At 49.7% G+C, this 27,055-nt stretch overlaps 1 protein-coding gene across 3 annotated transcripts in view; it reads left to right on the top strand.

The window, feature by feature from the left end:
- Window positions 1-27,055, top strand: part of MTUS2 (microtubule associated scaffold protein 2) — a 250,065-nt gene that overhangs the window by 197,572 nt on the left and 25,438 nt on the right. For all 3 annotated transcript variants that reach the window (XR_014775270.1, XM_084760994.1, XM_084760995.1), the window contains one exon: window positions 11,111-11,177. Coding sequence is in view for 2 of the 3 variants with exons in the window: in XM_084760994.1 (XP_084617120.1) it covers window positions 11,111-11,177 (67 nt within the window). In the remaining variant the exon portion in view is untranslated. The remainder of the gene's footprint in view (window positions 1-11,110; window positions 11,178-27,055) is intronic.

The raw sequence follows: 27,055 nt of genomic DNA, 5'->3' as shown, positions 1-27,055 counted from the left end.
AGTGGTGCTTACAGAAAAGCATCTATTCTCCCGGGCTCTGCAGAGCCTTACATAATGTCATGTTCCTGCGAGCTCAGATTAAAAAAAAAAACTGTTGCATTTTGCAGACATACCAGGAAGGTCTTGAAATCCAAGCTTCCAGGGGAATCCTGGGAAGGTTCTTAGTGCGTTTTCTGTACCTGGGAAACCTAAGATGTTATGGTGTGGGAGGGATGTGGGTCAGCTAGGCACAATGTTTGTGCTAAGCCAAACTGGAACTTTGAAAGTTTTATCACTCCGGATTTAAAGAGCGTCTCCTCCTGGGATTGATTGGCCCTATGAGAGAAGGAGGCACCGGGGTCTAGTTCACTCTGTGACTTTCCTGTCACAGAGGGGGCCAACACTTGATGACCCTGGGAATCTGAGGGCTCGCTAAGAAAAGAAAAGTCACATCCAGAGAACCGAAATTGAGTCGGAGCAAGCACTTTATGGCGATTCAACACAAAGCCTGGCTTTGCTTTTGCTGCTTGCCCGGCCCGGGCACCTTCTGAGGGTGGTTATGTTTCGGTATGGGTGTTTTAAATTCCGTCTCCAGATAACTACCATCGAGGAATCGTCTCCGTGATATATATTTCATCAAACATGCATGAAATGGAATCTCCCGGGAGATGGGCAGCCTGAAATTGCCTCTTTTCTCTCTCCACGAGGCATCCACTAGTAGAGAGCTTGGGGGATAGTGTGTGACCAGGTGAAGGGGAGATATATGGCTTAATTTAAAACTCATTCCGTGGCAGTCACTGAGGATCATGCCCTGTCAGTTCTGCTCGTGACCCCCCCTGACCTGCTGTGGCCTCACGCACCATCTCAGAAAACTAAACTGTCTCTTAGAACTCACTTAGGACTTTTGTGCTGGTGTAAGCGTTTCAGCAGTCGGCGTTTGCCGGCCAGAGTCAGAGCTTAAGCCGTATGTGCACGTTTGCGTGCTTGTAAGAATTTGACATACAGGAGGCATCTATACGTTCTCAGCTGAAGCCGCCCTTTTTCAAGAGATACGGCTGCAAAAAAGGGAGCTTTATAGCAACGGGTCAATAAGGGGAGCGAGTAGCCACACACACAGCAATGTCATGAAGTTTGCGTCCGTCGAGTCAAAAAGCCTCAGAAATGAGCACAGGCACAGAGATGGCACCGTAATCTCAGCCACTCGGGGGAGGTGGGTAGATGAAGCCATGGGGCCACCAAAGGCCGCATAATAAGATCCTCATCTCCAAAAATTGTTTCTTGTCTTTTAGAATAGATTGTCTAGGTTTGGTGGCGCACACCTTTGATCCCCAGCATTCAGGTGATGGAGGCAGGAGGATGTCTGTGGTTTTGAAATCTACATAGCCAGGGCCAACTCCTGATCAACCTGGACTACATAGTGGGGGGGGGAGGAAGAGAGGGAGGGAGAGAGAGAGAGAGAGAGAGAGAGAGAGAGAGAGAGAGAGAGAGAGAGAGAGAGAGAGAGAAGCCCTTTTGTTTGAGAAAATAGATCTTAAAGTGAGCCCACCCCTGTTTTCTCTTAGATCAAGTTACTAAAAATAATCTTCCTTATATATAATTCTTGCACTTAAGGATTTTGGAAAATAATTCGTTGTTACTCATCTCTTTAGTAGCTGTAATTTGTTTTAGCTTTGAAATCCCAAATTTGGTATTTAAACTCTCCGTGACAAAAACATTAAACACTGCTGGGTGTGGTGGCGCACACCTTTAGTCCCAGCACTCTGGAAGTAGAGGCAGGTGGATCTCTGTGAGTTTGAGGCCAGCCTGGTCTACAGAGTGAGTTCCAGGACAGCCAAGGCTACACAGAGAAACCTTGTCTCAAAAAACCAAACAAGCAAACAAACAAATCCATAAAACATTAATGAACCCTTTTCGTTTGCTCACACCCATATTTCTTGGTTTGTTTGTTTGTTTGTTTGCCTGTATATTGAGGTGCCTTTTGAAGTAGTGAGGGACTTTCTTTTAAAATAAAAGAGGCGTGGTCTTGCTGTTGCTTGCTTCTCGGGATAACGTCACAGGAAGTGTGCTTGATCCTTCCTTCACCCCTGTAGCTACCTGTTGCGCATGCGCTGTGTCATGGGTGCCCGCCTGTAGCGTAGGATTTCATTCTGCCTCACACTTTGGTCAATAGTGGGCTGAGAAACTCAGTAAGCCCCACCCCCTCGCCCTCCCCGCCCCTGCCCCCGCCCCCACCCTCTGTCAGTCCTCACAACTCAGCATCTTCGTAGTTTGTAAAGCGATCAGTGAGAAAATGATTTTTGAAAACTGTCTGTGTTGGGGCTGGAGAGATCGCTCTTGTGGAGGACCTGCAGTTCCCAGCCCCCACGCGGCAGCGCACCACCATCTGTAACTGCAGTTCCAGGGGAATCCAGTGCCCCCTTCTGGCCTCCTCGGGCTCTGCATTCAGGCACCGCACACACATGCAGGCAAGACACCCATACACATAAAATAAAAACAAGTCTTTAAAAGCTACCGGTGCCTCTTATCTTCCAGCTTACCCCGAACTATCCAACCAGCTTCCCCCATGCCTAGTTGCTGCGGAGATTATCAAAGAATTATTTAGAAACATGACCAGCCCTTTATCCCTTGAGCCCCCACATTTTCCAGGAAAACTGCAGGCTATATAGACATCAGTGACACACAAGGAGCAATTAAACACTAGTTACGGAGTAGCAGATAATTAAATGAAGGCTCTGGCCACCCCTCGTCTCTGAAACAAGTTGAGGGAGAAGCCTAGACAATCTTCATGGGGGTTGGCGGGGAGTTTTTGAATTACACATGTAGGAATGGGGTAGGGGCGTTGTTAGACTGACAAGGCGTGTGTGGTGTGACTACAGGCAAAGAGTACACGCGGTCAGCGCTTTTGCTCAACCTGACGGAACACAATGGGGTAGGTCTCACAATAAACTCAGTGGGAAATACACTCTCGGCGTAGAGAGTGCCGAGAATTTTCCAGCCTGGAAGCCAGACTTGCATTTCTTGACTTGTATCAGTGGGAATGTGCAGGTCTTCCTGGGACGTTTTGGGTTTTGTTCTATTTGGGCTTCTGTCATTGCTGTCGTTGTTTTTAGCAGGGATGCAGTCTGGGTACAGGGGCGCGTGACGGCCATACTTTTGGGAAGGTACCTAATGGAAGGGGAAGCCACAAAATGTGAAGAATTAATTCCCTCAAGTGCACCAGTCTGAAAGCTCTCCATCCTGCCCTGTATCCCCGTGCTGCCCTGTCCCCACTTGCTGCCCTGTCTCCCCATCTCCTGCCCTGTCTCCCCATCTCTTGCCCTGTCTCCCCGTGCTGCTCTGTCTCCCCGTCTCCTGCCTTCACTCCCATCATCCTCTTCTCCTTGGCCTCATCAGTCTCTGTCCTCTCCAGCTGCTCGTTAACCACCCAGATGTGGCCACCCTTGTTATCTTCCTGCCAGGATGCTGCTCCCTCATTAGCCACCGGCTAGTGATTCTCCCAGCATGCACAGGGACAAAGGCTGGTCCCTGTTCAGTCAGTCTGGTTTCTTTCCACACGGGGGGTTTGACTACATTGTTCATATACACTGAAGGGTGTGGAAGAATATTGAATATGAGAGGTGTTGAATGGATTTTTTTTTATTAAATTTCATCTCGGAGTAGAAAACTGACTCATTATACAAACACATAGTAGCTTCGCGTTAATTATTTGGGAAGGAAATAATTCCTATTGATTACCTCACCCACTGGGTCAGCACTATCTTAAAACTACAGTGAAATGAAAACTAAAGGTCACCCCAAATCTCAAGGGACCCCCTGCCACAACAGAGCTCTGTTATAAATCTGACCACATTGTTTAATTCACACCGGAAATGAATGGCCTGTCCACAGAGAGCCGTGGAAGTTACTGCAAAGACAGGCTGGCTCACCTAAAGAAACTAAAGGGAGCCTCTCCCCAGTCTGGCGCACTTCACCAAGCCGAGTCCACCCACACTCGGGGCTAAGAGGCAACGCTTTTTCAGAGGAGAGTGAACAACTCCCAACTTTTTTTGCAGCTTAGTATGTATGGGTGCCATGTGTGGATTGTAATCCACCGTAGAAAGGACCCAGCTATTTCCTCGCATGCTGGAATACTAAGAAATGGCCCCCTCCCCTCTTCGTTCTCTGTGGCAAGGTCTTACCGTGTAGCCCAAGCTGGCCTGAACCTTTAATCATTTCTTCTACCTCCCAAATCCTGGCATTTCAGATGTGTGTCCCTGTACCCACCTCTTATTCTTATTTCTTATTTAATTCCCATGTGGTCTTTTGTTTAGCTTGGGAGCAGCCTGGTCCCCATCATATGGCTGGTGCCGGTGATTAGCACTTACACAGAGCAGGCGAGGACTCTTGGAAAGAGGCTGCAGCAACGGCTCAGCAGCTAAAAGCACTGGCTGTTCTTGCGGAAGATCTGGGGTTTCTTCCCAGCCCTCAGGTCAGGAAGCTGACAACTGCCTGTGACTCTAGCTCCAGGGGGTCTGTTGCGCCCAAGGGCTCTTGCGTTCACGTGGACATACCCACACGAAGTCACAGAAATAAAGGCAACATAAATACTTCATTTTGAAAAACATAGCAAAGACTAGTAAGAGTCCTTGGGCTCGTGCGCAGACCTGCACACTCACACAAACACACACTCAGCAGGTGAGGGGAACACATCTCAGAAGCATGCTCCGACTGCAGGGACTTTCATAAATTGTCCTCTTCCAGTCAATAGCCCGGATCAGGAGTTACAAAGGGAAAACTATGGGTTCATCTGGTAGGGTGACAAAGGTTCTCAAGAAGCCCCAGGGCCACTCTGTATCACTGCCCTCCTGGGTTCAGCCTGGGATGTTCCCTTCACAGACCCTTTTTGTTTCTCCTCTGGCAAACTGCATCTCCAGTTTGCAAACCTCCAGTTTAGCCTCCTGGGCTACCTCACCCGTTTTAGTCACTGCTTGTGTATTGGCCCACTCTGAGACCCTGGTTTCTTGGAGGCCCAAATGCCATTTTCCTGGCACACAGTAGGTGCTCAGTGTATAAGCTCCCTACTTCTGAAATCACCGGGGGAGAAGCCTTCCAGAGACACTGGGATACAATCTAAGTTTTACGCATTGGTTGCTCATTCAAGAAGGGGCATGGATGGCCCATGCCCCAGTGTGGAGTCAGGCATGTGATGTTAGACATCCTCACTTCTCATCATCAACGGGTCCTTGAGGTAGCATCAGCCGTCGAGACAGATAACTCTCAGGGAGTAAGCAGGTGAGTGTTGTAGGCTGGCTCGGGGCTTGGCCACACATCCGGTTGCTTGGTGTCATAGCAGTGAGTGGGTTCTGCGCTCTGCCAGGCTCTCTAGCCAGGAGAGGAGGACTGCAGAGTGCTCAGGAGTCTGTGGAGGACTGTGGCATGAGGAGCCGAGTCTTCGAGATGGGCTGGCCCCAGGGGAGCAGATCTTCTGTGGCACCTACATTCGGGACCAGAGAAAGAAGGACTTCCCGGTCCCTGGTCACCTCAGGGTCCACATTTAAGATTTAGAGATCATGCTGAGATAACCAGTGTATGGAGGAGAGGTATGTCATCCAATGGGAGATGGAGATAGAGCTAAGGTGCTGCGGCCACTGGCTTGGGGAAACCACGAGTGGTCCTCAAGCACCCACTGGAAGGAAGTTAAGCCTGTCTGAGACTAAACAGTCACAGGAGAGGAACGGCCTGCTTGGGCGCTGCGATGCCTGGCCTTTGTCACCAGGACAGTTTGCACGGTTGATGCGGGCGACTATATTTAGCCCCCTTGAGTGAACATAGGAGCTCACGTGCTTGGCACCAGTTAGGAATTTTCCACACATTCCCCACTTAGGGAAGTGCTGATCCGACGCCCCCCCACATGCCCCCTCCCGAGTCAGAGGAAGCCTTGCTGCTGTCCCAGTCTTCCCACCTTGTCCTGACCCAGGGGAGCAGCAGGCAGAGGGACTTGAGAGCCTTGCAGAAGGAGCCTAAGGGGCCTCTCAAGATCGAGCCCCCCGCTGGGCTCCATGGACCCGTGATGAGTGGGGGACATGTGCAGCAAATAGAAAACAAGTGGAAGGGGCCCCTCCGTGATCTTGTAGAACACACCGGTCATGAGGTCATAGCTGTTGCCTCACCCCATTGCAGTTGTCATGACGTCATTCGGGGTTGGTGTTCAGGAAACACGAAATAGCTTACTTGGTGCATAAATTAGAAGGGTTGATATCATTTTAGATTCAAGCACTTAAGAAAGAAAGGCCCTCACCAGAACCGGCAGAACAGGCAGGCTGGCCTTGGCAAGCTGAGCAGAGCCAGCACTTTCAGCAGGAATGCGTCCAGGGACATCGGAAAGGCTTGTCTATAACTGACAGGGGAAAAAAAAAAACCAAACAGCTACCCTATCCAAACTTACAAGCCCCGAAGGCTGAGGTGAAGAGGCGCCAAGTCAGTTTCAAGGACAAACACAGGGAGTGTGAGCTGTCAGGGTGGAGGCAGGGGTCAGGGGCTACAGCTAGAGACTTTTCCACAGAGCCAGGTCTGGCCGCCTCTCCTCCAGGCAGATGAGAAGTTATGGGACAAGAAGTCCCACCCGTGTCCAGCTTGGCTCTTGAGGCCACACTGTGTAAGTGGGGAGGCCTTTGGAGAATCTCGGGGTCGGGGGGAGTGTCTGATGCGAAGTGGGCCCCGGGTTGAGACTCCTGGGTTTTCAGTTTCTATGCTAGCTGGTTCCTTCATCATAGAGACCCCTGCGGCCTCCACAGACAGGGAGAGAGAGCTGGGCTCACTAACAGTACTGGTGGTCCTCCAGATGCATCTGCAGTTCCTGCAACCACAACCTCCATCCATCAACCAGGGGTCCAAAATATTTTGGAAGAATGCATTGGTGCTGAAAATGCAAGGCATTTTGGTTCTTTTGTTTTTTGTTTTTGTTTTTGGTTGTTTGGTTTGGTTTGATTTGCTTCAGTCGCACTCACGATCCCTAATGACTGTGACAAAGGTTCTCAGAAACCCCAGGGCCACTCTGTATCACTGCTCTTCCCAGGCTCGGCCTGGGATGCTCCCTCTGCAGACCCTTGTGTTTCTCCTCTGGCCTCAGTTTAAACCGCCAGGACAGCCTGGTCTCCTGGGCTATCCTGGTCTCCTGGGCTATCTCACACTATTCTACAATTGCTTATATATCGGCTCACTCTGAGATGCTGGTTTCTTGGAGGCCCAAATGCCTGGCATATAGTAGGTGCTCAGTTAGGGTATGGTAGTGTATATGCTCCCTGCTTCTTGATTCACCAGGGGAGAAGCAGCTAGTCACAGAAAATCTACCCCATATTCAGTACTTTAAGGAACGAGAAAGTAGTTTTAAGGCTCCGGGACAGGACTTCTCAACCTGTGGGTCGTGACCCCCTTTGGGGATTGAATGACCTTTTCACGAGGTCACCCAAGACCGTTGAAAAACACAGGTATTTTCAATTCATAACAGCAGCAAAAATCACAGTTAGGAAGCAGCAGCAAAAATAATTTTATGGTGGGAGGGGTCACCACAACAGGAGGAACTGTATTAAAGGGTCGCAGCATCAGCAAGGTTGAAAACAACGCGCACTCTAGAAGACTAGGAAGCAGGTCTCTGCACACATTTTACACTAAGGACTTGAGCGTATGTGGATTTGGGTATCCTGGTTAAATCATCCCCTGGGGATACCAAGGGATGGCTGAAAGAGTGGGAGGAGGAGGCAAAGGTTCTATGCATGACTAATAGAGACCGTTTAGTAGAGCCTAACACGAATAGCCCTCATAAGTAAGCTCTATCCAGAATGTTCTAGAGCATGGCCACTTTCCTTCTGGGGTCCACTTCCTTCCTGCGGCTCACCTGGGAGACACAGGGCTGTTTGCTGTTTGCTGTGATGGGGGAATCCCCTCGGAGGCAGGTGCTGTGTCCACCCGGTGTTGGTGCCCGCTGCAGCCGGAAGCTGTGGCCGGAAGCTGAGGAGAACAGCGGCTTTGAGTAGGAAGGTGGAGTGAGCTGGTTGTGTTTGTCAGGTTTTGACGGTCTGCTGCCAGAGATTGTCCGAGTCTTTGTTGAGAGGAGATTTCTCTTGCTCTTCCTTCACTGGATGCCCAGGACAATTTGGAAAAGTCACCTTTTTTTTTTTTTTACCTTGATGTAGAAGTAAGCTAGTCATTCTTAATGGTTTCTTACAAGGTTAGTACTGAAACGGCCCCTCTCCAAAGCACTAAGCTCGTACAGTTATCAGGTGACCGTTGCAGGTGACCAGCAGGACAAGAGCGAAAGTCCTGGGGTCAATTTGATATGAACACTTTGCCTGCTCTGGCGTCCACATTCCTGGAACTGTCAGAGTTGAGAGGGCTGGGGATAGGCTCAGTCATAGAAAACAGGCCTGGCGGGTGTGACGCCCTAGGTTTGATCCCAAGACACACACACACACACACACACACACACACACACTCTCTCTCTCTCTCTCTCTCTCTCTCTCTCTCTCTCTCTCTCTCTCTCCCCCAACCCCTCTCAGACACACACATATATACTCACTTACACACACATGTTCACACAAACATGCACACTCACAGACACACATTCATACATACACACTCATGCACACTTACACACATGCCCAATGCACACTTATATACACACATACTCACACACATTCACACACACATACACTCATACACGCACACTTATGCTTGCACACACATACACCCACACGCAATTACATGCCTGCACTCACACACCTGTACACTTACACTCATGCACACACACATACGTACACTCACATGCATGCACACTGACATTAGAGTCAGTGCAGAGCACAGAAAGGTAATAACGAAATCAGAGCACAGAGTCTAAGGATACAGCTCGGTGTTAGGGTTTCTTTCAGACATATGGACCACCTTGGGTTTTGTCTCCACACTGAAAAAGATGAATAAACCATCAGATGAGTGGCTAGGAAGATAGATGATGGATGGATGGATAGATGACTTGGTAGGCATTAGATAAATGATCAACAATATATAAATACATGGTAGAAGATAGATGATAGGCAGGCAGGCAGACAGAACATAGTCAGGAGATTAACACAGAGGGACCCCGTCACTACGGATGTTGTCTAGACACGGACGACGGCTAAGGAAGCCATGGCTCTGTAACGCCGCCAACCGTTCACGCATGTGCTGTTGTTGCAGTACATCCGCCAGCTCCCGCCACCCCTGTTCCAACCCCGTGCGGCAGCCATGACTTCTGAAGTGGCGTCTTCTGAGGATGGGGAAGCCAAACACTCTGGTTTAAATGCGGCCGGAGGAATTCAGGGAAAGCAAAGAGGCTGCGATTTGTGCTGACGCAGCAAAAACATCTCCAGCTTTGCTGTGTAACCCACAGAAGTTTGTGTCTCAGAGCCGAGAGCCTGGGACCCCACATCAGGGCAGAGGTCATTGTCTGACAAGGGCCCACGATGCCTTCAGAGACAGCCCCCTCCCACTTGCCTTGCTTGTGGAGGAGGCGAACTGAGCCATTTCCAGTGCTTCCTTCACGGGAGTCCTAATCCCACTTGCAAAAGTTCCACCCTCAGGACCTGCTCACCTCCCGCAGGCCCCACCTGCTAACAGCGTTTGGTAGGCAAGAGTTTCAACCTATGTGTTCGGAGCCAGCCCAGGGTCATTCAAGGCTAAAAGAATCTACTGGCTATGGAAAAATACTGATGCCCCATTCCAAAGCTAACTTCCTCCTTTCAGCCTCTGCATAACTTCCTCCTTTCACCCCTGCAGATGTTGTTCAGCAGGATAGCTTGGGACTTTCTGAGAGATAGTGTTCCGAGATAAACCTCAGGATGTTCCCCTGATGGCATCATCTGGAGGCATTCTCGGCCCCACCCCGCCTGCTTAGCTCCTGCCTCCATCCCATATAAGCTTTTGCTTTTGATTCAATAAACAGACCTCGATAGGGACGCTACTTAGTCTCGGCTCTTTCTTTTCCATCCCATCTTTCAAGTATGGCTCCCCTCGTGACCCCATAATTACTGGTCCTGCGGGATGGGACATCTATGGACTTGAGTGAGGCCCAGACATCGGACCACGAAGGGACCACTGCCCCTAACAAATAGAGTTTTTGACACACGTTCCTAAGAGCATTGGTTGCCGATGATTAGTGACACCTCTGCCGTGAGCGTGCTCCTGCTCAGTGGGCATATACATGGTCCTTAGTATTAGCAGTGAAAGCTCAAGAATCCGTCTGTGGTGGTGACTCCTAAGTACAGACTGAACACGTAGTGTGTCTTCAGATGCTTAACTGTTTTGGGTCACAGAATGTAGTTGATGTGAAAACAAGTGGCCAGTGAGCTACAAGTGGCCTTTTTGCCCTAAGTAACACAAGTGTGCAGTGCATCCTGTGCCTTGCAGTAATGTCCAGAGAGGGTCAAAATTTGTAGAAAGTCCGCTGCCGGGTCTTATGACAGACAGAAGTGCTTCGTGCCAAGGCATCTGCCCTGGTTTTCATTGTTTATTAGAGAACTGGCCAGTTGTGGATTAAGGAGTAAGCTTAAGGGAATAATTGGTTTTAGAAAAACAAGTGTGTGTGTGCGTGTGCATGTGTGTATTATCATGAGATTTTTCATGGTCAAGAATCACTACCCAGGCATGGTGATACACATCTCTAATCTCAGCATTCAGGGACACAGAGGCAGGTGGATTGCTAGGAGTTTGAGGCTAGCCCAGTTTACAAAGGGAGTCCAAGACAGCCAAGGCTACACAAAGAAACCCCGTCTCAAAAAAAAAAGTTACACTACTATAAAAAAAAAATCAATGAGAATTAGTATATAATAATATTTGCTGGTACGTTAATGTGTAGTACAAAGACTTACCTAGAAGTATTCCGGGATGATGTAACAGTGTGATGTAGAGAAAGGACAGCTGTGGGTGCCACTGCACATGAATGCTACAATGGAGGAGCCGGACTTGGTTCTGCTAGTTTTTAAATAAGGAGAATGGTTCTCACCTGCAGGGCTAGACTTGCTTGTTTAATATGATTTATTTATTAAACATGTGACGATGCTTATGTAGCTCAAAACTAAGGGACCCTCAGTATCCGTTTTGTTTTGTTTTGTTTTTTTTCCAGAGTGAAAGTGCCCTTGCGAAAGAAAAAGAGCTGTCAATCGAACTTGCAAACATCAGGGATGAAGTTGGTAAGTAGGCGTCTAACATGGAGGCTCTTTACCGCTCTGGAGGGTGTGGGAGCTGGGAGAATGAGCCCTAAAAATGAGGCGGTCCACCAACAGCTGGTGTGATTCAGAGCATCGGACAATTTATGCTCTGGGGGTCAAGAGAGGTCACATGAGTGACATTCTCATGAGTTCAGGCTGCAGACAATCACAGGGACAAGATGCATGTGGCACAAACATGGTTTTCCACAGAGGTACATCGGGAGGCAGAGGCAGGCGGATCACTGTGAGTTCGAGGCTAGCCTGGTCTACAAAGCAAGTCCAGGACAGCCAAGGCTACACAGAGAAACCCTGTCTTAAAAAAAAAAACAAAATAAATAAATAAATATAATAAATAAATAACAAAAAGCAAAAAAAGGCAGCTGTAATGAACAGTCTAAAGTAGACTCATTCTAATCTGGGAGGGGCACTAAGGCACATTCCAAGAGCAATTTGCGATTTTGAAGAAACCAAGGCCACAAGACTCTTGCCTTGTTTTTCTGGAGTTTTCTCACAAGCACTCCGAATTCCCCTCACAGGACTCCACTCTTGGACCACGCTCTGACAAAGGCCACAAAGGATCTCTTTTCCCGGTGCCTTGCATGTGTAACAAGGGCCACTGTGTCTCCAGTAATAAGCCAGGTCAAGCCGGTCTAGACGAGGGAAGCACCCTAGCCAGCACAGTGCCAGCCTGCTAGAGGGAACCGTCACCCTTACAGCTGTGTCATCCAGAGACGGTTTCTCACAGTTAGCACTGGGACTAGCCAGGTCACCACCGTTCTTCACGCACAGCCGTCCCTGTCATGGGCTGTGACAGGCGTCCTCCCTCCGGGCACCTCCAGAGCCATTCTGGGTTGTGTGAAACGCATCTTGCCGGTCTTCCCATAGCCGTATGCCCCTTGCCATGGATGCACCTTCATCTCTGAGAGGGTCAAAGCCACATGGCTGGTTGGACCAAAACGATGAGGGATCATCTTGAAATGCATAGTCCTTGGCTCCATGGCATGGTCTAGGACATTCCAAGACTTGGCCAAACTAAGGATGATCCCCAGGCCGCTGGAATGTGATAGGAGGCAGGCATCCCCTATAGGTGAGGGCCTGGCAAGGTGACTCCCGTGCCCCGCCCCCTCCCCACTGTCCCTCTCTCTTGCTTCTTCTCCAGGATGAGGGATTAGAGCGAGTGCTTTGCTAATGCTAAGCAGCCACTAGATTGCTGAGCTCAGACACTGTCAACATTTGAGAAAGGGTCTTGTTAAGTTACCCAGGCTGACCTTGAACTCACTCTGCAGCCCAGACTGACCTGAAATGTGTGACTCTCTTACCTCAGTTTGTTGAGCAGATAGACTTACAGGCCTGCATCACGGGGCCCTGCTATGATCATTTTCCATCTTTCCAACCCACCATTCCGTGTCCCCCCGGATCAGTTAGCAAAGTCTAAATAAGCACGGCCTTTCCCCCGGTGGCCTGCTGGGTCTATTCACAAGTAAGTATTTTCCTCTCTACCTCGTGTGACCTTGGGAGTAGCCCATCTGTGCAGGTGTGATCTTTTCCATTTAGTAAAGAGCTTGACCTATCCAGGTCACCCTTGGCAGGTGGCTGGCCACACAAACTGACAGCAATTTACCCTTGTCTAGGGGCCATAGGTTCTCAGGCGAGCAGCGGACAGACAAGGTAGAAGGCTTCGGCCGCAGCCTTCCCCCACTCTTCCTTTTATTTTATTATTTCTCCCCTGTGAGCTTTGTGGCGTCCTTTCTCGTTGAAATGGCTCAGAAGTGGGTATTTCTACTCTCCAAGGAGAGATGGGTCCCGTGAGAACATAGCAGTTAGCAGTGTAATATGCCCGTTCTACCTGCATGGGATCCAAAGCAACAGGATCCCCATCCTAACCCCTGACCCCAAGAAGGAGTCATCGGACTAACCCAGATACAGGTTTAAGTGAGCAAGGCCAGCACGGCAAACCACGGCGGCGCTTGTGAGGGACGCTTCCAGGGACCTGGGGCTCATGAGATCAGTGCCGAAGCTGTTGGAGAAGCAGCCACCAGAGAGGGAGAAGTGACAGGCTCCCTGCTGGGAAACGTGTCACCCTCTCATTTTGTTGTCACCGTTTCCATGGAGACTGAACTGAGTCTCTTTCCTTGAGGTCATCAAATTCTCTTCCACTTTGCTGCTATGGGGTCTTACCCTGCGTGAGCAGCAGAGGGCGCCCTTTCTGGAGTCAAGAGACGGGAGATCGAGTCTGCGTTATCAGAAAGGCGCTTCTTTTCCAGCGCTAACTCCCAAGACCTCCCTTCTCCATCTCTCTCAGCCCCGCACCCCTCCCCCTCAAGCCCAGAAGAACAGGCTTGTGAGTACTTGCTCTCTCTCCTTTTCTGAATAGAGCAACAAAACTATGGGCCTGACCCACACTGTCCTGCAAGCCAGTTCCATGTGACAGGGACTGAGGACAGCTGTCAGCTAAGTCTTGTCCCTGCTCAGTCTCAACCCGGTCTCCCAAGGTGACCCCTAATAATATTGGGGAGGCAACGCGGGGGTAGAGATTCCAGAAGTCCTGACTGTAGCGACAGCCACCTCATCAAATAGATACTTCACAGTGACGTGTGGTAAGCAGATATGAATTAAACTAAAGTTTGTATGCCCCGACAACCCAGTGACCATTTGAAGGGGGAGGGGAACTAAAGTTGGAGGAGGGGAGCAGTGTCTTCATCTCATTTAAGCAGCCACAGTTACTTGCTAGAGAGACGTTTGGGCTGGCGCAGCTCTCAGGCTGTAGAATCAAGTTGGACAATGCCACCCCTTGGGTCTTGTTTCTCAGGGGCTGTCACTCTGTGCCTTTTATCAGAGCAACAGCTGAAGGCCAGGCTCATGAGATTAAGCTATCACGGAAGGGAATGAGGTGTGACTAGTATGGGACCTTCCCAGCACTGCGTTGACCTTGGGGTTTTTAAGATATCCTTCAGGGCCCTGAGTGTCGGCTGCAGTCGCACCCTGTCGGACTTAGCACCCCTTCTACCACCGGCTAAGTAAGGGGTTGGACTAGAAACATGAGTGGATCTTTGGGGCCAAGGAACAGAAGTCACGCATAAGCCCTTCTTCATTCAGAGCAAGCAGCCTGGCCAGTGTGCATTGTACCTCATGGCTTCCTTAAATGAAATGAGAGCTGGAGGAGGAGGAGGAGGGAGAGGAGGAGAGGAAGAAGAGGCAGAAGAGGATGAAGAAGAAGAAGATGATGAAGATGAAGAAGAGGAAGGAGATGATGATGATGAAGAGGAAGATGAAGAAGAAGAAGAAGAAGAAGAAGAAGAAGAAGAAGAAGAAGAAGAAGAAGAAGAAGCTGTTCCCCATCCCTATTTTTGCTCATTTTTCTCGAATAGCCACTGTCCTGGTTGGATTTCTGTTGCTGTCATAAACACCATGACCAAAGCAGCTGGGGAAGGAAATGGTTTTCATCCTCCAGCCTGCAGCCCATCATTGAGGGAGGTCAGGGTGGGGTGGGGTGGGGGGGACCCAAGGCAGGAGCTGGCTCAGAGCCCATGGAGGAATGCTGTTTATTTCCGTCCTGGCTCCCTTCCAGGCTCAAGATCAGTGCCTTTCTTACACACCTTAGGCCACCTGGCTAGGGCTGGCACTGCCCACAGTGGGCTGGGCCCTCCTACGTCAATTGTTGACCAAGAGAACGCTCCACAGGCCCGTCTGAGGGAGGCATTCTCTCGGGTGAGGCTCCCCTTCCCAGATGACTCTAACTCACACCAAATTTATGAACAGTCAACCTGCCCAGTGAGTAAGCTGTTAGGACACACAGTGTGGACAGACAAGCTACCCTTAACTTAATGGATGTGAGGAAAACTCTCAGGGTTTTGATGCCCTGTGGAGTTTTCCTGAGAAAGATAATGAGCTGGTACCCTGAGATGCTGATGCTGGCCTCTGGATGCGTCTCTGGCGAATATGAGTGTGCTTGCTGCTGGTTCCAGGCTTTGGAGACTCATAGAGAGTTCTCTGCATAAGCCAATTGCAGAAGAAGCTGCTGGTGAGGAGCTGGGTGCAGCAGCTAGCAGATAAAGACAGAGAACAGAGCTCTCCTCCCAGGTTGACTGTCTCCCCCAAGAGACGTCCACCCTCCGTGAGCAGGTTTGGATGAAAGGCGGCCAGCTGATACACTTGGGTTGGGCATGCCAAACCCACTGGCACCGCCTTTAGCAATCTCCGGAAACTTAAATGCAGCCGGATTTGTACTGGGTTCAGGTTTCAGTCATTTGATTCCTGCATCACTGCTAAGAATAGAAGCAGAATTCATCTGCCAAATAGGAAAAACAAAAACAGGACCCAAAACCCTAGCATAGACAAAGCGCAAGTCCCTGGCAGCACTGTGGCTGGTCCATTGAGCCCAGCGTGCATCCCAGGGGATGCCTTGCTCTGGAGCAAATTCTCAGTCCACTGTGGAGATTGCTTCCGTGACAGAAGAGAGGTGGGCGGAGGCGAGGGTGACATCCGTGGCCAGGCCGTAAATTCTAGAGCTGTAGTCCGCACTTGCTTCCCTTAAAGAGGTGAGGGAAGCCTTCAGCCTTGACTTCTGAAGGCTCCAGAGAGAAAGCCTTCCCCTCGGGTGGGGCCATGGTTCTTTGCCTCCTTATCACCTGAACCCCGTGGGAGTCACAAGGGAAGGGGACCAGAAACAACGAGAGGGGCTGGGCAGGTAAAATTTCCAAAAAGCTGTGGATTCAGACTAGAAAAGAAGTTGCCAAAAATAGGGAGAAGGCAACTGTTACATGGTCTGGGACAGGTTTGGCCACCCTGGCCACTCCTGGAATTACTGCCCCAAATTCTACCAGCAAAAGCTGTTAATCAGCCTCTGTCTGTCATCCTCCTCACCCTGTGTTATGATTAATAAAAAGAAAAGACGATAACAAGATGCCAGGCAATTGATATTATGTTGTAGAGGGGTTTATTAAATGAGCATGGGGTGGGGGTGGGGGGACAGAAAGCGGGGAGGGGCATCCCACAGGGAGAGAGACAGAGACAGAGAGAGAGGAGAGAGGGTAGAGGAGAGAGAGAGAGAGAGAGAGAGAGAGAGAGAGAGAGAGAGAGAGAGAGAAGAGAGAGAGAGAGAGGAGAGAGACCATGTGGAGGGTCTGTCCTTTTATATGACCCTGGGCAGGGTCACGCCCCTGTGGCAGGTAAGCAATGACATCACAGGTAGGCAGGCTGAAGCAAAATGCTAACATTGCTACCTTTTCCTATAATTAAAAAATGAGGAATATTGGGTTGTTTTTATACAAGGCAAGTTAAAGTGTATAAATGTGGATTCATTGGAAGCAGCTTTTGGCTGCCATGTAAGGGGAAAAGAGAGAGATAAAGCAATAACAACAAAATGTCCAGATTATATAGTGAAGGGGAAGGAAAAGTTCTGCCCTCAGAGTTCAAGGTAGAGGGCAGGCTGTCAGCCATGTCCTGCAGCAGATAGGAACCGAGGAGTGTTGGGAGAACCAGGAGCTGTTTGTCCTGGGCCTGGAGCACAGCATTTCAGCCTTTTGCAGATGGATAAGGGGTGAAGTAATCGTCTTAACTACTTCCTGCTGACAGTAGGGAGGCAATAGGAGGTTTAAAAGGCTGAAATGTTGGCCAGGTTTCAGAAGAACAGGCTGTGGATTTGCTGTCCAGGGTCTGAGAACATCTGCAGCTGGGAAGGGCAATGCAGGTCCACCTGGCACCTGTGGGTAGCTGCTTTGACCATGTCCCAGATGTAGGAGGTCTGGCAGGATACTGGAACACATATATGGGCAGAAGACAGAGTTAGTAGGTCAGGGAGAAAACTCCCTTTAGGTGTGCATTTGAAACTCTTGGGAGAGTAAAGAGAAAAGGCTTGAGACAATGCTTGAACACGGGAGAGCAAAGAAACAGTTTGTACACAGGGAGATTCCTTCCATTTTACCCGATTGATGACAGTAAATAAAACAGTTTAGTTTTGGATCCATCCAAGTTTGGTTGCAGAGGTGTGTAAGCTTAGCAGCCCTTAATGTGGGCATAGGGATCTGAGAGTCCCAGAAGGCATCCCAGAGGAGCATGGAGAAGTGGCAAATGGACTGGTCCTCATGGGGAGAGTGGGAGTCAGTGACCTGTCAGGGCATCCCCTGAGCAAGGTTTAACTTGATGAGATTGCTACACATGTTCCAGCAGTTTGTCAGCGCTGGACAGAGACCAAGGGCATGGCCCGAGAGCAGGCATGGTTACCTAGCGCCAGGGTTTTGAACCAGGGAGGAGGGAGGGGTTGAACCACCCTGGCAGAGGGAGATCTCCCCCAAGGGAGATGGTCCTGGGTGAAGGTTTGGATGCAGGTTGGTAAGAACACCCAGAAGCATTTACATCAACCAGAAGAGAAGACTCAGCAGTCAGTAGGTGTTGGGTATAAGAATGCAGCAATAAGGTAGTTAGGGGAGTCCCAAAACCAGGGAAAAGGGAGGAACCCCACCCTCAGAGAAAGGAGATAGGTGAGAAACTGAGGCTGTTGATAGATAGTACTTATCTAGACTCCATTTGACCTGAGAGATGAATTTTCTGTAGCTTGCAAGAATCCTTGTTAGTTTATAAAGGGAGATAAATTTTAGACATGCTAGTGTCATCCTTGTTTGAAATCTGCAGCGAAGCACACATTGATAGCCATGTGTATCCATTGTAGGAAAAGGCAGTAGACATATAGCACGGTAGAGGACTGGGAAAAGGACTTTGTGTTAAAAGCACAAATACTCTGAGGTGAGCGTAGGGAAGACAGAAGCCTTCCTGGTCTCTGTGGAGCAGTACCACGGGAGGACAGAAATCTCCGGTGCAGCAGAAGGGAAGAGCTCACTTTAGCATCAGTGCACGTCATGAAGGAGGGCCTTCTTCCCTCCCTGCAGAAGGCTGGATAATTTAAGCACAGTGAGAGACATTCTAAGAGAAAGGTAAACAAAAGGAAATTTAAAATCTTGGAACTATGATAGGATCGTATAGTGGAATGTTTTCCATAGTTAGAGTAATGAACTAGAGCTCCATTGGCCAGTGTTAACACTCTGAACAGTTAATACAACAACATCGCAGCAACAGGAAGAGGCAAAGCATCCTTTAGATGTGTGGACCTTCATAACTCGTATTTACCAACTTAAAACACGTTCTAAAACACCTTCTTAGAAGCTTTTAAGACATAGGTAAAATTGCTGTATGCAGTCACTGCCCTTTAGCTAAAAGAATGGTGACAAGGCAGACTGTATGTAAATCTGGCAGGTAAAGTTTGGTCTCCTGCATAGGAAGAGGGCTGGGAAGGCATATGAAGCCTCCCACGATAGAAGCTGGCCACGTGACTGTGTGGCCCAAGTACGAGGTTAAAACAGACCTGCAGCGTTACTCTGGTTTAACGAGGCTGCTGAATCTGGAAGCCATCTGTGCTCTACCAGGTCAAGGAGCTCAAAGGCTGGAAATGTCTAAAGCTCTTGTGCTGGTTGAACCTCCAGTGGCTGGGCACAGAGGACAAGCCTGCATGCGAGCATCTTGACATCCACAGGCCAAATGTGCCAGCAGGCAGGGCTGTGGAACCAGTGTCCCACTGTGGCTGCAGCAGCTGTGAGATCAGTGTCTCCTGTTGGCTGCATCTGAAACAGGTCCCTGGCAGAGCTGGCTAGGGCTGCACCCCAGCAGGAGAGGGTGTTGCAGGCCTCTATTTTTCTTCAGGGGCAGTGGCTAAGGCCTGGGGAATAGTTTGCTGTAACTGAGCCTGTCAGGAAGGCTGCTCTCGGGTTTTAAAGATTTTTGCCAGTTCCTATATGGGGGCACAGGACACATCCTCAGCCTTTTAATTAAGATGGCAGAGACCTCAGTCTTGTCTATCTTAAGAATATTTAAATAGAGCCTTAGAAACATCAACACAGGCCATAAAAGAGAACAGAACACTTTTTGTATGACCAATAATATCACATTTAGAATTTTAGGCTAAACATCGTTTAAGGCATCGATTTAAAATTTTTAACATTGTAAACAAATGAATGTTAACACAGCAGAACATTATACGGGATCAGTTGACCAGGAAGCTTGCAGAAGGCCAGTGGGAGAAACAGCATTTATCTTGTTAATTTGAATAGACCTTTATAACCTTGAAATAAGAAATAAACATTTAGAACCAGAGTATATACAATATTTTTTTTATCTAAAAGGAAATAAACAGAGGTTAAAATTTAAATGGTCTAAACATCACGCCCAATAAACAATTGTGCGATTTCGTTTGAGAGCAGAAAAAAAAAATAGAGACAATTTTTATTTTTAGGAGTTGGAAAGTATAGTCTTAGAGAAAGCAAAGCTGCCCACCCGAGGTCCGGAGACCTAGAACCAGTCACTGCCTGCAGGTGACTGACTCTGCCCCTGGCCTGCGTGGCCTGCCTTGGCCAGGCTGGCCTCTGGGAGTAAGGGCCAGGCATGAGCATCTTTAGTGAATCTCCCACATACCTGTGGTGAGAAAGGGGAGGGGGGGACAGAGCAGCAGTGGGAAGCTAGCAGTCAGGTGGCCAGGCCGTGTGTAAGAATTTTTTAAATGGAAGAGAACAGGAAATCCTCAAATACCCCCCAGAAATGGACTGGGTCGCTTTGGAACAGCACAGGTCCACAAGCTGTCATGAAGCAGGGAGTGGTGGCAGCAGGCACATCTGGCCGCCCCGAGCACACCCCATGGGGTGTACGTAATCACTTTTCTCACCAGCCTCTGAACCATGCAATGTAGCAGCGCAGTAGCGTAGGTTTGTTTGTTTGTTTGTTTGTTTGTTTGTTTTTTGTTTTGTTTTCTTAACCTGGGTAGGCTTAGCTCCAGACTACTCCCAAGGCCAGCAGCAGGGACTGCAAGCCCAGTGCCTAGGTGCTCTCCGGGGCCAGGCTTAGGGCTAACGGCAAACAGGGACAACGAATAGAACATCTGTTTACCTCGGCGGCAGTCTTGAAAGCTGGTCAGGGAGGGTTCTTCAGAAGTGGCCTGGGGCGAACGGCTAGGTTAGTCTGAGGCTGCAGGTAATAGGAGAAGAAGTGAGTACTTTAACAGAAATTTGTTACGGACAGTAAAGGGTGATGGGATTCCACCGTGAAGACAACAGAAAGGACTTCTGGGTTTAGTATCCGAGTCACGTGACACCCATGTTATGATTAATAAAATGGTAGATAGAAAATAGATGCAAGGTAGGTACAAGGTGCCTGATATTATATTATACGGAGTTTATTAAATAAGCGTGGGGAGAAGGAAAAGGGGAGAGGGGGCAGAGAGAGAGAGAGAGAGAGAGAGAGAGAGAGAGAGAGAGAGAGAGAGAGAGACCACAAGACCACACGGAGGGTCTGTCCTTTTATATGGCCCTGGGCAGGGTCACGCCCCTGTGGCAGGTAAACAGTGATGTCACAAGCAGGCAGCTTGAAGCAGAATGCTAACATGCTGGCTTTCATAATTACAACAGGGGTGCCTACCACCCAGTCAGAATGAGCGCCTATGCGTGTTTCTCTGCTCGAACACCTGTCAGAGTCACCTGGGTGCTTCTCTGGGCAGCAGAAACAAAACATTGGCTCACGAGTCCTGGGGAAGATTTTTAAGCTCCCAGATGCCTATTACAGGGGCAGTGAAAGTTGACAGTCATTGAGCGAGCACTCTGAAGAAGTGGAGTTTGATTTGGATCCACACCTGCTGTGGAGAGGGTTAGGGGCAATGGGAAGATGCAGGACGTGTACTCCTCACTGTGGCCTGAGGCGCTCCCTCCCTTACAGACCTCCACTCATGGGATGCGTCCCAAGAATGTGTGGCTGACTGAGGGTGTCTACACTTTCATGTTTAATAATAAGATATAAGATAATAAGATAAGATAATAAGAGATACCAGGCAGCAGATATTACGTTGTAGAGGAGTTTATTAAATGAGCATGGGGGGGAGAAGAAAAGGGGGAAGGGGTACCCCAGAGAGAGACAGAGACAGAGGTAGAGTAAGAAGGAGGAGAGAGAGAGAGAGAGAGAGAGAGAGAGAGAGAGAGAGAGAGAGAGAGACCACATGGAGGGTTTGTCCTTTTGTATGGCCCTGGGCAGGGCCACGCCCCCACGGCAGGTAAGCAATGACGTCACAGCTAGGCAGACTGAAGTAGAACTCAACATAGGCATTGAGCGCAGACGCCCACAGATGCCCAAGGCATCCCTTCCCCTGGAGCTCAAGTTGGGGCCAATTGCGAGCCAGCCAACCTGGGTGCTGGAAGCTGGACACCGGCTCTTTGTAAGCACCTCAAGAACGCACTTCTAAGGAGCACATTGGTCAAAGGAACCAAAAAAATTAATTGAGAATATACATGAAAGTAAAGACAGAACACATCAAAATTTGTGCTGCAAAATTCTCCAGTCAGCATAATTGAATCCTCCCATTCAACCTGCCCCATATAACCCAGGAAGACACCCAAAACACACTAACTACCCCGTAGGTAATGAGAGGGTGAGGTGGGAAGCGTTATTTCAAAGAAGAAATTTTTGCTCCCAAAGGACTTGTCTGCTGTCAGCTATTTGGGTTTGTTGATAGAGTTTCAGATAGACTAATTTTCCTGCAGACTGCACTGCCCAGCATGACAAGGTCTGGGAATCCTGCCCCCCTCTTACAGGAAAATGAGATGGGAAAAAATTCAAGTCAATGATCTCAGCCACTCTGATTAAATTTTATTCTAGTAAATGTCATTTTCCAGAGTCATTTTGGTTTCTCTGCCACACAGGTGCTTACTCGTGCACAGTTATATTGAACCTGCCAAATCCCTTTCTATGCACCAGAGACTGGTTGCCATGGAAAATACATTACAGCTACAAACACATATGCGCGCGCACACACACACACACACAGGCACACGCACACATGCACAGGCACACACACACATGCACAGGCACACACACACATGCACAGGCACACCACACACACATACACACCACTATACTAATTTTTAAACACTCATTTATTCCCTGTGGCAGCCACAAGCTTTTTGATATTTACAAAATCCTGTTATAATCTATACGTTTAAAACATTCTAATCATTTTCTATGGAGGCTTGTGTTGAGAGCTTATGAAATTTTGAGTCTTCTAAGGCTTTCACACATATGTTAATGAATTCTGCAAGGTTAGGGGTGGGGTGTGGCGTATGTCTGAGGACCTGGCATCCTAGTCACTGCTCTAGTGCTGTGAAGTGAGTGACACCATGCCCATGGTGACTCTTCTAAAAGAAAGCGTTAATTAGGGGCTTGCTTGCAGTTCCAATTAGCCCGCGTGGCCGGAAGCAGACAAGCATGGCACTGGAGCAGACACTGGGAGATTTGCGTCCTGATCTGCAGGCAGGGGGAGAGAGGAGACAGAGAGAGAGAGAGAGAGGGGGGGGGGGAGGAAGGGAGGGAGGGAGGGAAGGAGGGAGGGAGAGAGGAGACAGAGAGAGAGAGGGAGGGGGGAGGAAGGGAGGGAGGGAGGGAGGGAGGGAGGGAGAGGGAGAGAGAGAAAGAGAGAGAGGGAGGGAGGGGGAGGGAGGGAGGGAGGGAGGGAGGGAGAGGGAGAGAGAGAGAGAGAGAGGGAGGGAGGGAGGGGGAGGGAGAGAGAGAGAGAGAGAGAGGGAGAGGGAGAGAGAGAGAGAGGGAGGGAGGGAGGGAGGGGGGGAGGGAGAGAGAGAGAGAGAGAGAGAGGGAGAGGGAGAGAGAGAGAGAGAGGGAGGGAGGGAGGGAGGGAGGGAGAGGGAGAGAGAGAGAGGGAGAGGGAGGGAGGGAGGGAGGGAGGGAGAGGGAGAGAGAGAGAGAGAGAGGGAGGGAGGGAGGGGGAGAGAGGGGAGAGAGAACAAGGAAAGGAAATTTCTCAAATCTCTCTCACATAGCTGTTCTCTCGCTCTCCTTTTGGTTTTTTGAGACAGGGTTTCTCTGTGTAGCCTTGGCTGTCCTGGACTCACTTTGTAGACCAGGCTGGCCTTGAACTCACAAAGATCCGCCTGCCTCTGCCTCTCAAGTGCTGGGATTAAAGGCGTGCGCCATCACGCTTGGCTTTAAAGGGCTCCTTCTGGGGCTGGAGAGACACTCAGTGATTAAGAGCGCAGACTGCTCTTGCAGAGGACCCGAGTTCAGTCCAAGCTCTGGAGGCTCTGACTCCTTCTGGCCTGTTTAGGCAACTGCACTCACATGCTTCCACACAGACACATCCTCCTCCTCCTCCTCTTCCTCCTTCCCCCCCCCACCATGATAATAATAATACATCTTAAAGGATCCAGCTGATGGCAGTGGTCAGAGCATAGGCAGTCAGAATGATGGTTCCAGTAAAGCTGTGTCCCAAGAGACCAGCAAAGAGTTAAATGTGGGCGCAGATTAGCAAATTCACTGCCATCTAGATTTTTTTTTAAATCTGCTTTTTAGTACACCAAGAATGTCTCTGGCTTTCAGGGAAACACCTACCTACGTTGGTTGGAGCCTGCCATAAATCCAAGCGGCAACTTTTTAAACTTGTGATGAGGAAAACATCTCTTTATAAGCCATCTGACCAGAAAGCTGAGCTGATCTCAGAGGCAGAGGGAGAGCCAGATGAATCAGGCTTTGTAAGCAACAACGGCTTCCTGCTGAGACGTTCGACTGGTTCTTTCAAGGGCAGCTCCTAGGCAGGAACCCTGATGGGACTGTGTGGAAGCACTTTAAAATCACCTTCCAAACTTCCACCCATGGTACAGCAAGGCCGGGGTACACTGTTATAAAACAGACAAAATGTAGAAGGCAGCGACTTCCGGGCATCCAACGGAAAGTGCCACAGTATGATCCTTGACAGAAAAGATGCACAGTGAGCCCCACCTTAGGCCCAGAGGTGGCCACTCCAAGGTACTTCAGACAGTGGCCATCTTATCTCACTTGGCTGAAGAAGCAGTTCAGGGCGACTGACGTAGTTAAAGGGGGGAGGGGCACGGAGAGGCAAGAGCGAGAGCTCCAGTTCCTAAAAGGTGGGCTGCACATACACAGAGTGGCCTGCAGAGGGCGCTGCCAGGGCGCGTCTAATGGTGCCTTGCTTGGCAAAGCGATTGGAAATCTTAGCCAGTTGCTTTAAGACAATCCTTTCTGGGGCGTGCGGAGATCGCTTTGTCAGTAAAGTGTTTGCCTTACAAGTATGAAGACCTGAGTTGGAGCCTGAAAACCTAAGCTTTAAAAAAAAAAAAAAAAGCAAGCTGCATATGGAGGTGAGCCCAGCGCTATCGAGTCTGAAACAGGCAGATCCCTGAGACCCATTGGCCAATCCACCCGGGCTACTTGATAAGTTCCAAGCAAATGTCTCAAAGGAAATGGTGGCCAGGACCTGAGGAAATACACCATGTCCTCTGGTCTCCATGTGCACGCCCATGCGCTCACGCACGCACGCATGCACACAATGCGTTCCTGAGTAAACAGACTCACTCTTTGAAACCAACATAAATCCTTTCTGAGTGTGACGCTTACCCTGGCCTTATTACGTAATCCCGCAAACTCAGGAACAAACTTCCAGCACACGGGAGTGGGCAACACGTGCCAGCCACTTCTAAACCACAGCGGGACATGCGGTTGTTTTCTGTTTAAGCGGCCTTGCCACCACCTGCCGGATTCCCTGGCTCTCCCAGCTGAGAACTGATCTCTGGTGACCCACTCACTCCCCAGAGCAGTGAGAGCCTCGCCGAGAGGCCTCAGGGTCCATGCACCACAACTAATCCACGAAGCGAGTTAACTAACGCCTGCACTTCACAAGGTCCTTTGAGCAGCTGTTTCAAGTCTCTGCTTAGCTTATGAGGTCAGGCGCCTTCAGGGTGGAATGGCTACAGACTCCACAGCGAACGTCAGCGCTCTGGACCACCAGCAGCCGCAGCATATGAAAATGCAAGGGATGTGGGAGCAGCCGGTCTGTTTTTAACACGCCCCCCTTGTTTGTGACCCTGACCCATGCTCCAGTTGTGGAGACCCCTGGCTTAGAACAGAACAGCATTGCAGTAACAAGCAAGGGCTTGAGATGCACACAGGTTTGTGCTGATGGATGCTCGGTTTTTCATCACGTACAAGACACTCAAAAAAGAAAATGGCTTAAGAGGCAAGGTTTGCTTGACCCAGGACCTCAGAGACTTCAGTCTGCGGTTGGCTGGCTCCGTAGCTACGGGGTCCGTGCTGTGCCAAAAGAGTGTGGTGACAGAAGGGACTCGGATAGAGCCATGTTGCTCTCCTGTGGGTGGCAACCAGGCGAGAGAAAGCGGAGAAGGGGTCTCTAGCTGGCCCCGCTGCCTACCTTTACAGTGTGTCCCAGGAATGCCATCCTCCCATAGTCCCATCAAGGCATTAATCATGGGTCGGCAACCACTTCCAGGAAACCTCATCCACTGGCATCCATGAGCCGTGGGGGGGGTGGGGGGGCACTTCATGTTCTCTCAGGTTCATATAGAAAATAAGAACATGAAGTCAGAAGCACACCTACTTTACAGAGCTGTGAGCTCCGGGTCCCAGAGTACTCAGTACAGTACCCAGCATGCACTGAGCACTTAGTACTTGATCGCCACGACCTCATCGGTGGGGATCATCCCAGCTCCCTTTCGCTGTGTGATCTACAGAGACCAGCACAGGGTCAAGTGGTGACTGCGTTTTTTTCTGTTCATGCCTCACACTAGCCTAGGAGGGAAATCTGTTGAAATCTCATGTTTTTAGGGAAGGAAACAAGACTTGGAGGGGTTAACCCTGACATGGGAAAATCACCCAAGTGTAATCAGCAGGACCCAGGAGCCCACGCAGTCACACAGCTAGCTGCCTTTGTCGGTGCCACCACAGGGAAAAAAAAAAAGCTTTTGTGGTGGGGTCCGCTTAAATCCAACGTAACTCAGACACCAGGCCGATTCAGGTGACAGAAATCTATTTTAATCAAGCCGCTACCGATCGACCAGGGCCACAGAACAGACTAGAACTACAAGTCTGAAGGGATGTTGTGCAGTGTAGTTAAAGGGTGAAACCAGAAAGCGAGGGGGAGCGGTGCCGGCTGTAGCACTGTGCGGCCATATCGGAGCAAGGGAGTTCCCATCAGTCAGGGTAGGAGTGGGTGCCTGGGCCTGCGAGCAGGAACTTACTTAGACCCTGCCAGCAGATGGAGAAGTTGGCCCTGGGGTGTCTGGGCTCAGACAACTGTGTCCTTACAACAGAAACTGTGCGGCTATTGGGAAGTCCCCAGCTCCCCTAGGGCCTGGGACCCTGAATTTAGTTTCCCCCTGTGGTTATAATGGAATCTGAAAACAAAATGGTAGTGCTTTAGAGTAGGTTTCCTTTGCTCGGTCCCAACAGCTGTATCTGAAGGTGTCACCTGGTGGTCACAGCTTTCGCATGCCTCCCTCTGTCCCCGATGAGGGTTGCACGAAGGGCTTTATTTATCATGGCTCCTGTGGTCCTGCCTTTCTCTTCAGTTGCCACCCATGCCAGCCTGGCTTCCTAAAGCTCTGCAGCTGCACCTTGCACTTTGGCCATCAGCGACCCCGTGACGTGGCTTTGATCAGCCAGATGCCAGGCTGGATGTCAGGGACACGGATCCATTCATCCTGGTGGCTTTTCTGTCGATGTGATTCAAGAATGACCAAAAACAATTCGGAGGAGGAGAGGGGTTTATTTGGCTTACAGTTCCTGATCACAGTCCATCCTGGAGGGAGGTCAAGAGGAACCTAGAGGGAGACTGTTTTTTTGTTTGGTTTTGGTTGGTTGGTTGTTGTTGTTTATTTTGGGGTTTTATTTGTTTGTTGTTTGGTTTTTCAAGACAGGGTTTCTCTGTGTAGCTTTGGCTGTCCTGGACTCTATTTGTAGAGCAGGCTGGCCTCGAACTCACAGTGATCCCCCTGCCTCTGCATCCTGAGTGT

The sequence above is a fragment of the Acomys minous genome, assembly GCF_964271855.1.
Source record: "Acomys minous genome assembly, chromosome: 16".
Taxonomy (NCBI): Eukaryota; Metazoa; Chordata; class Mammalia; order Rodentia; family Muridae; genus Acomys; species Acomys minous.
The sequence above is the reverse complement of the archived record's forward strand: the minus strand, read 5'-3'. Positions and strand labels throughout refer to the sequence as shown.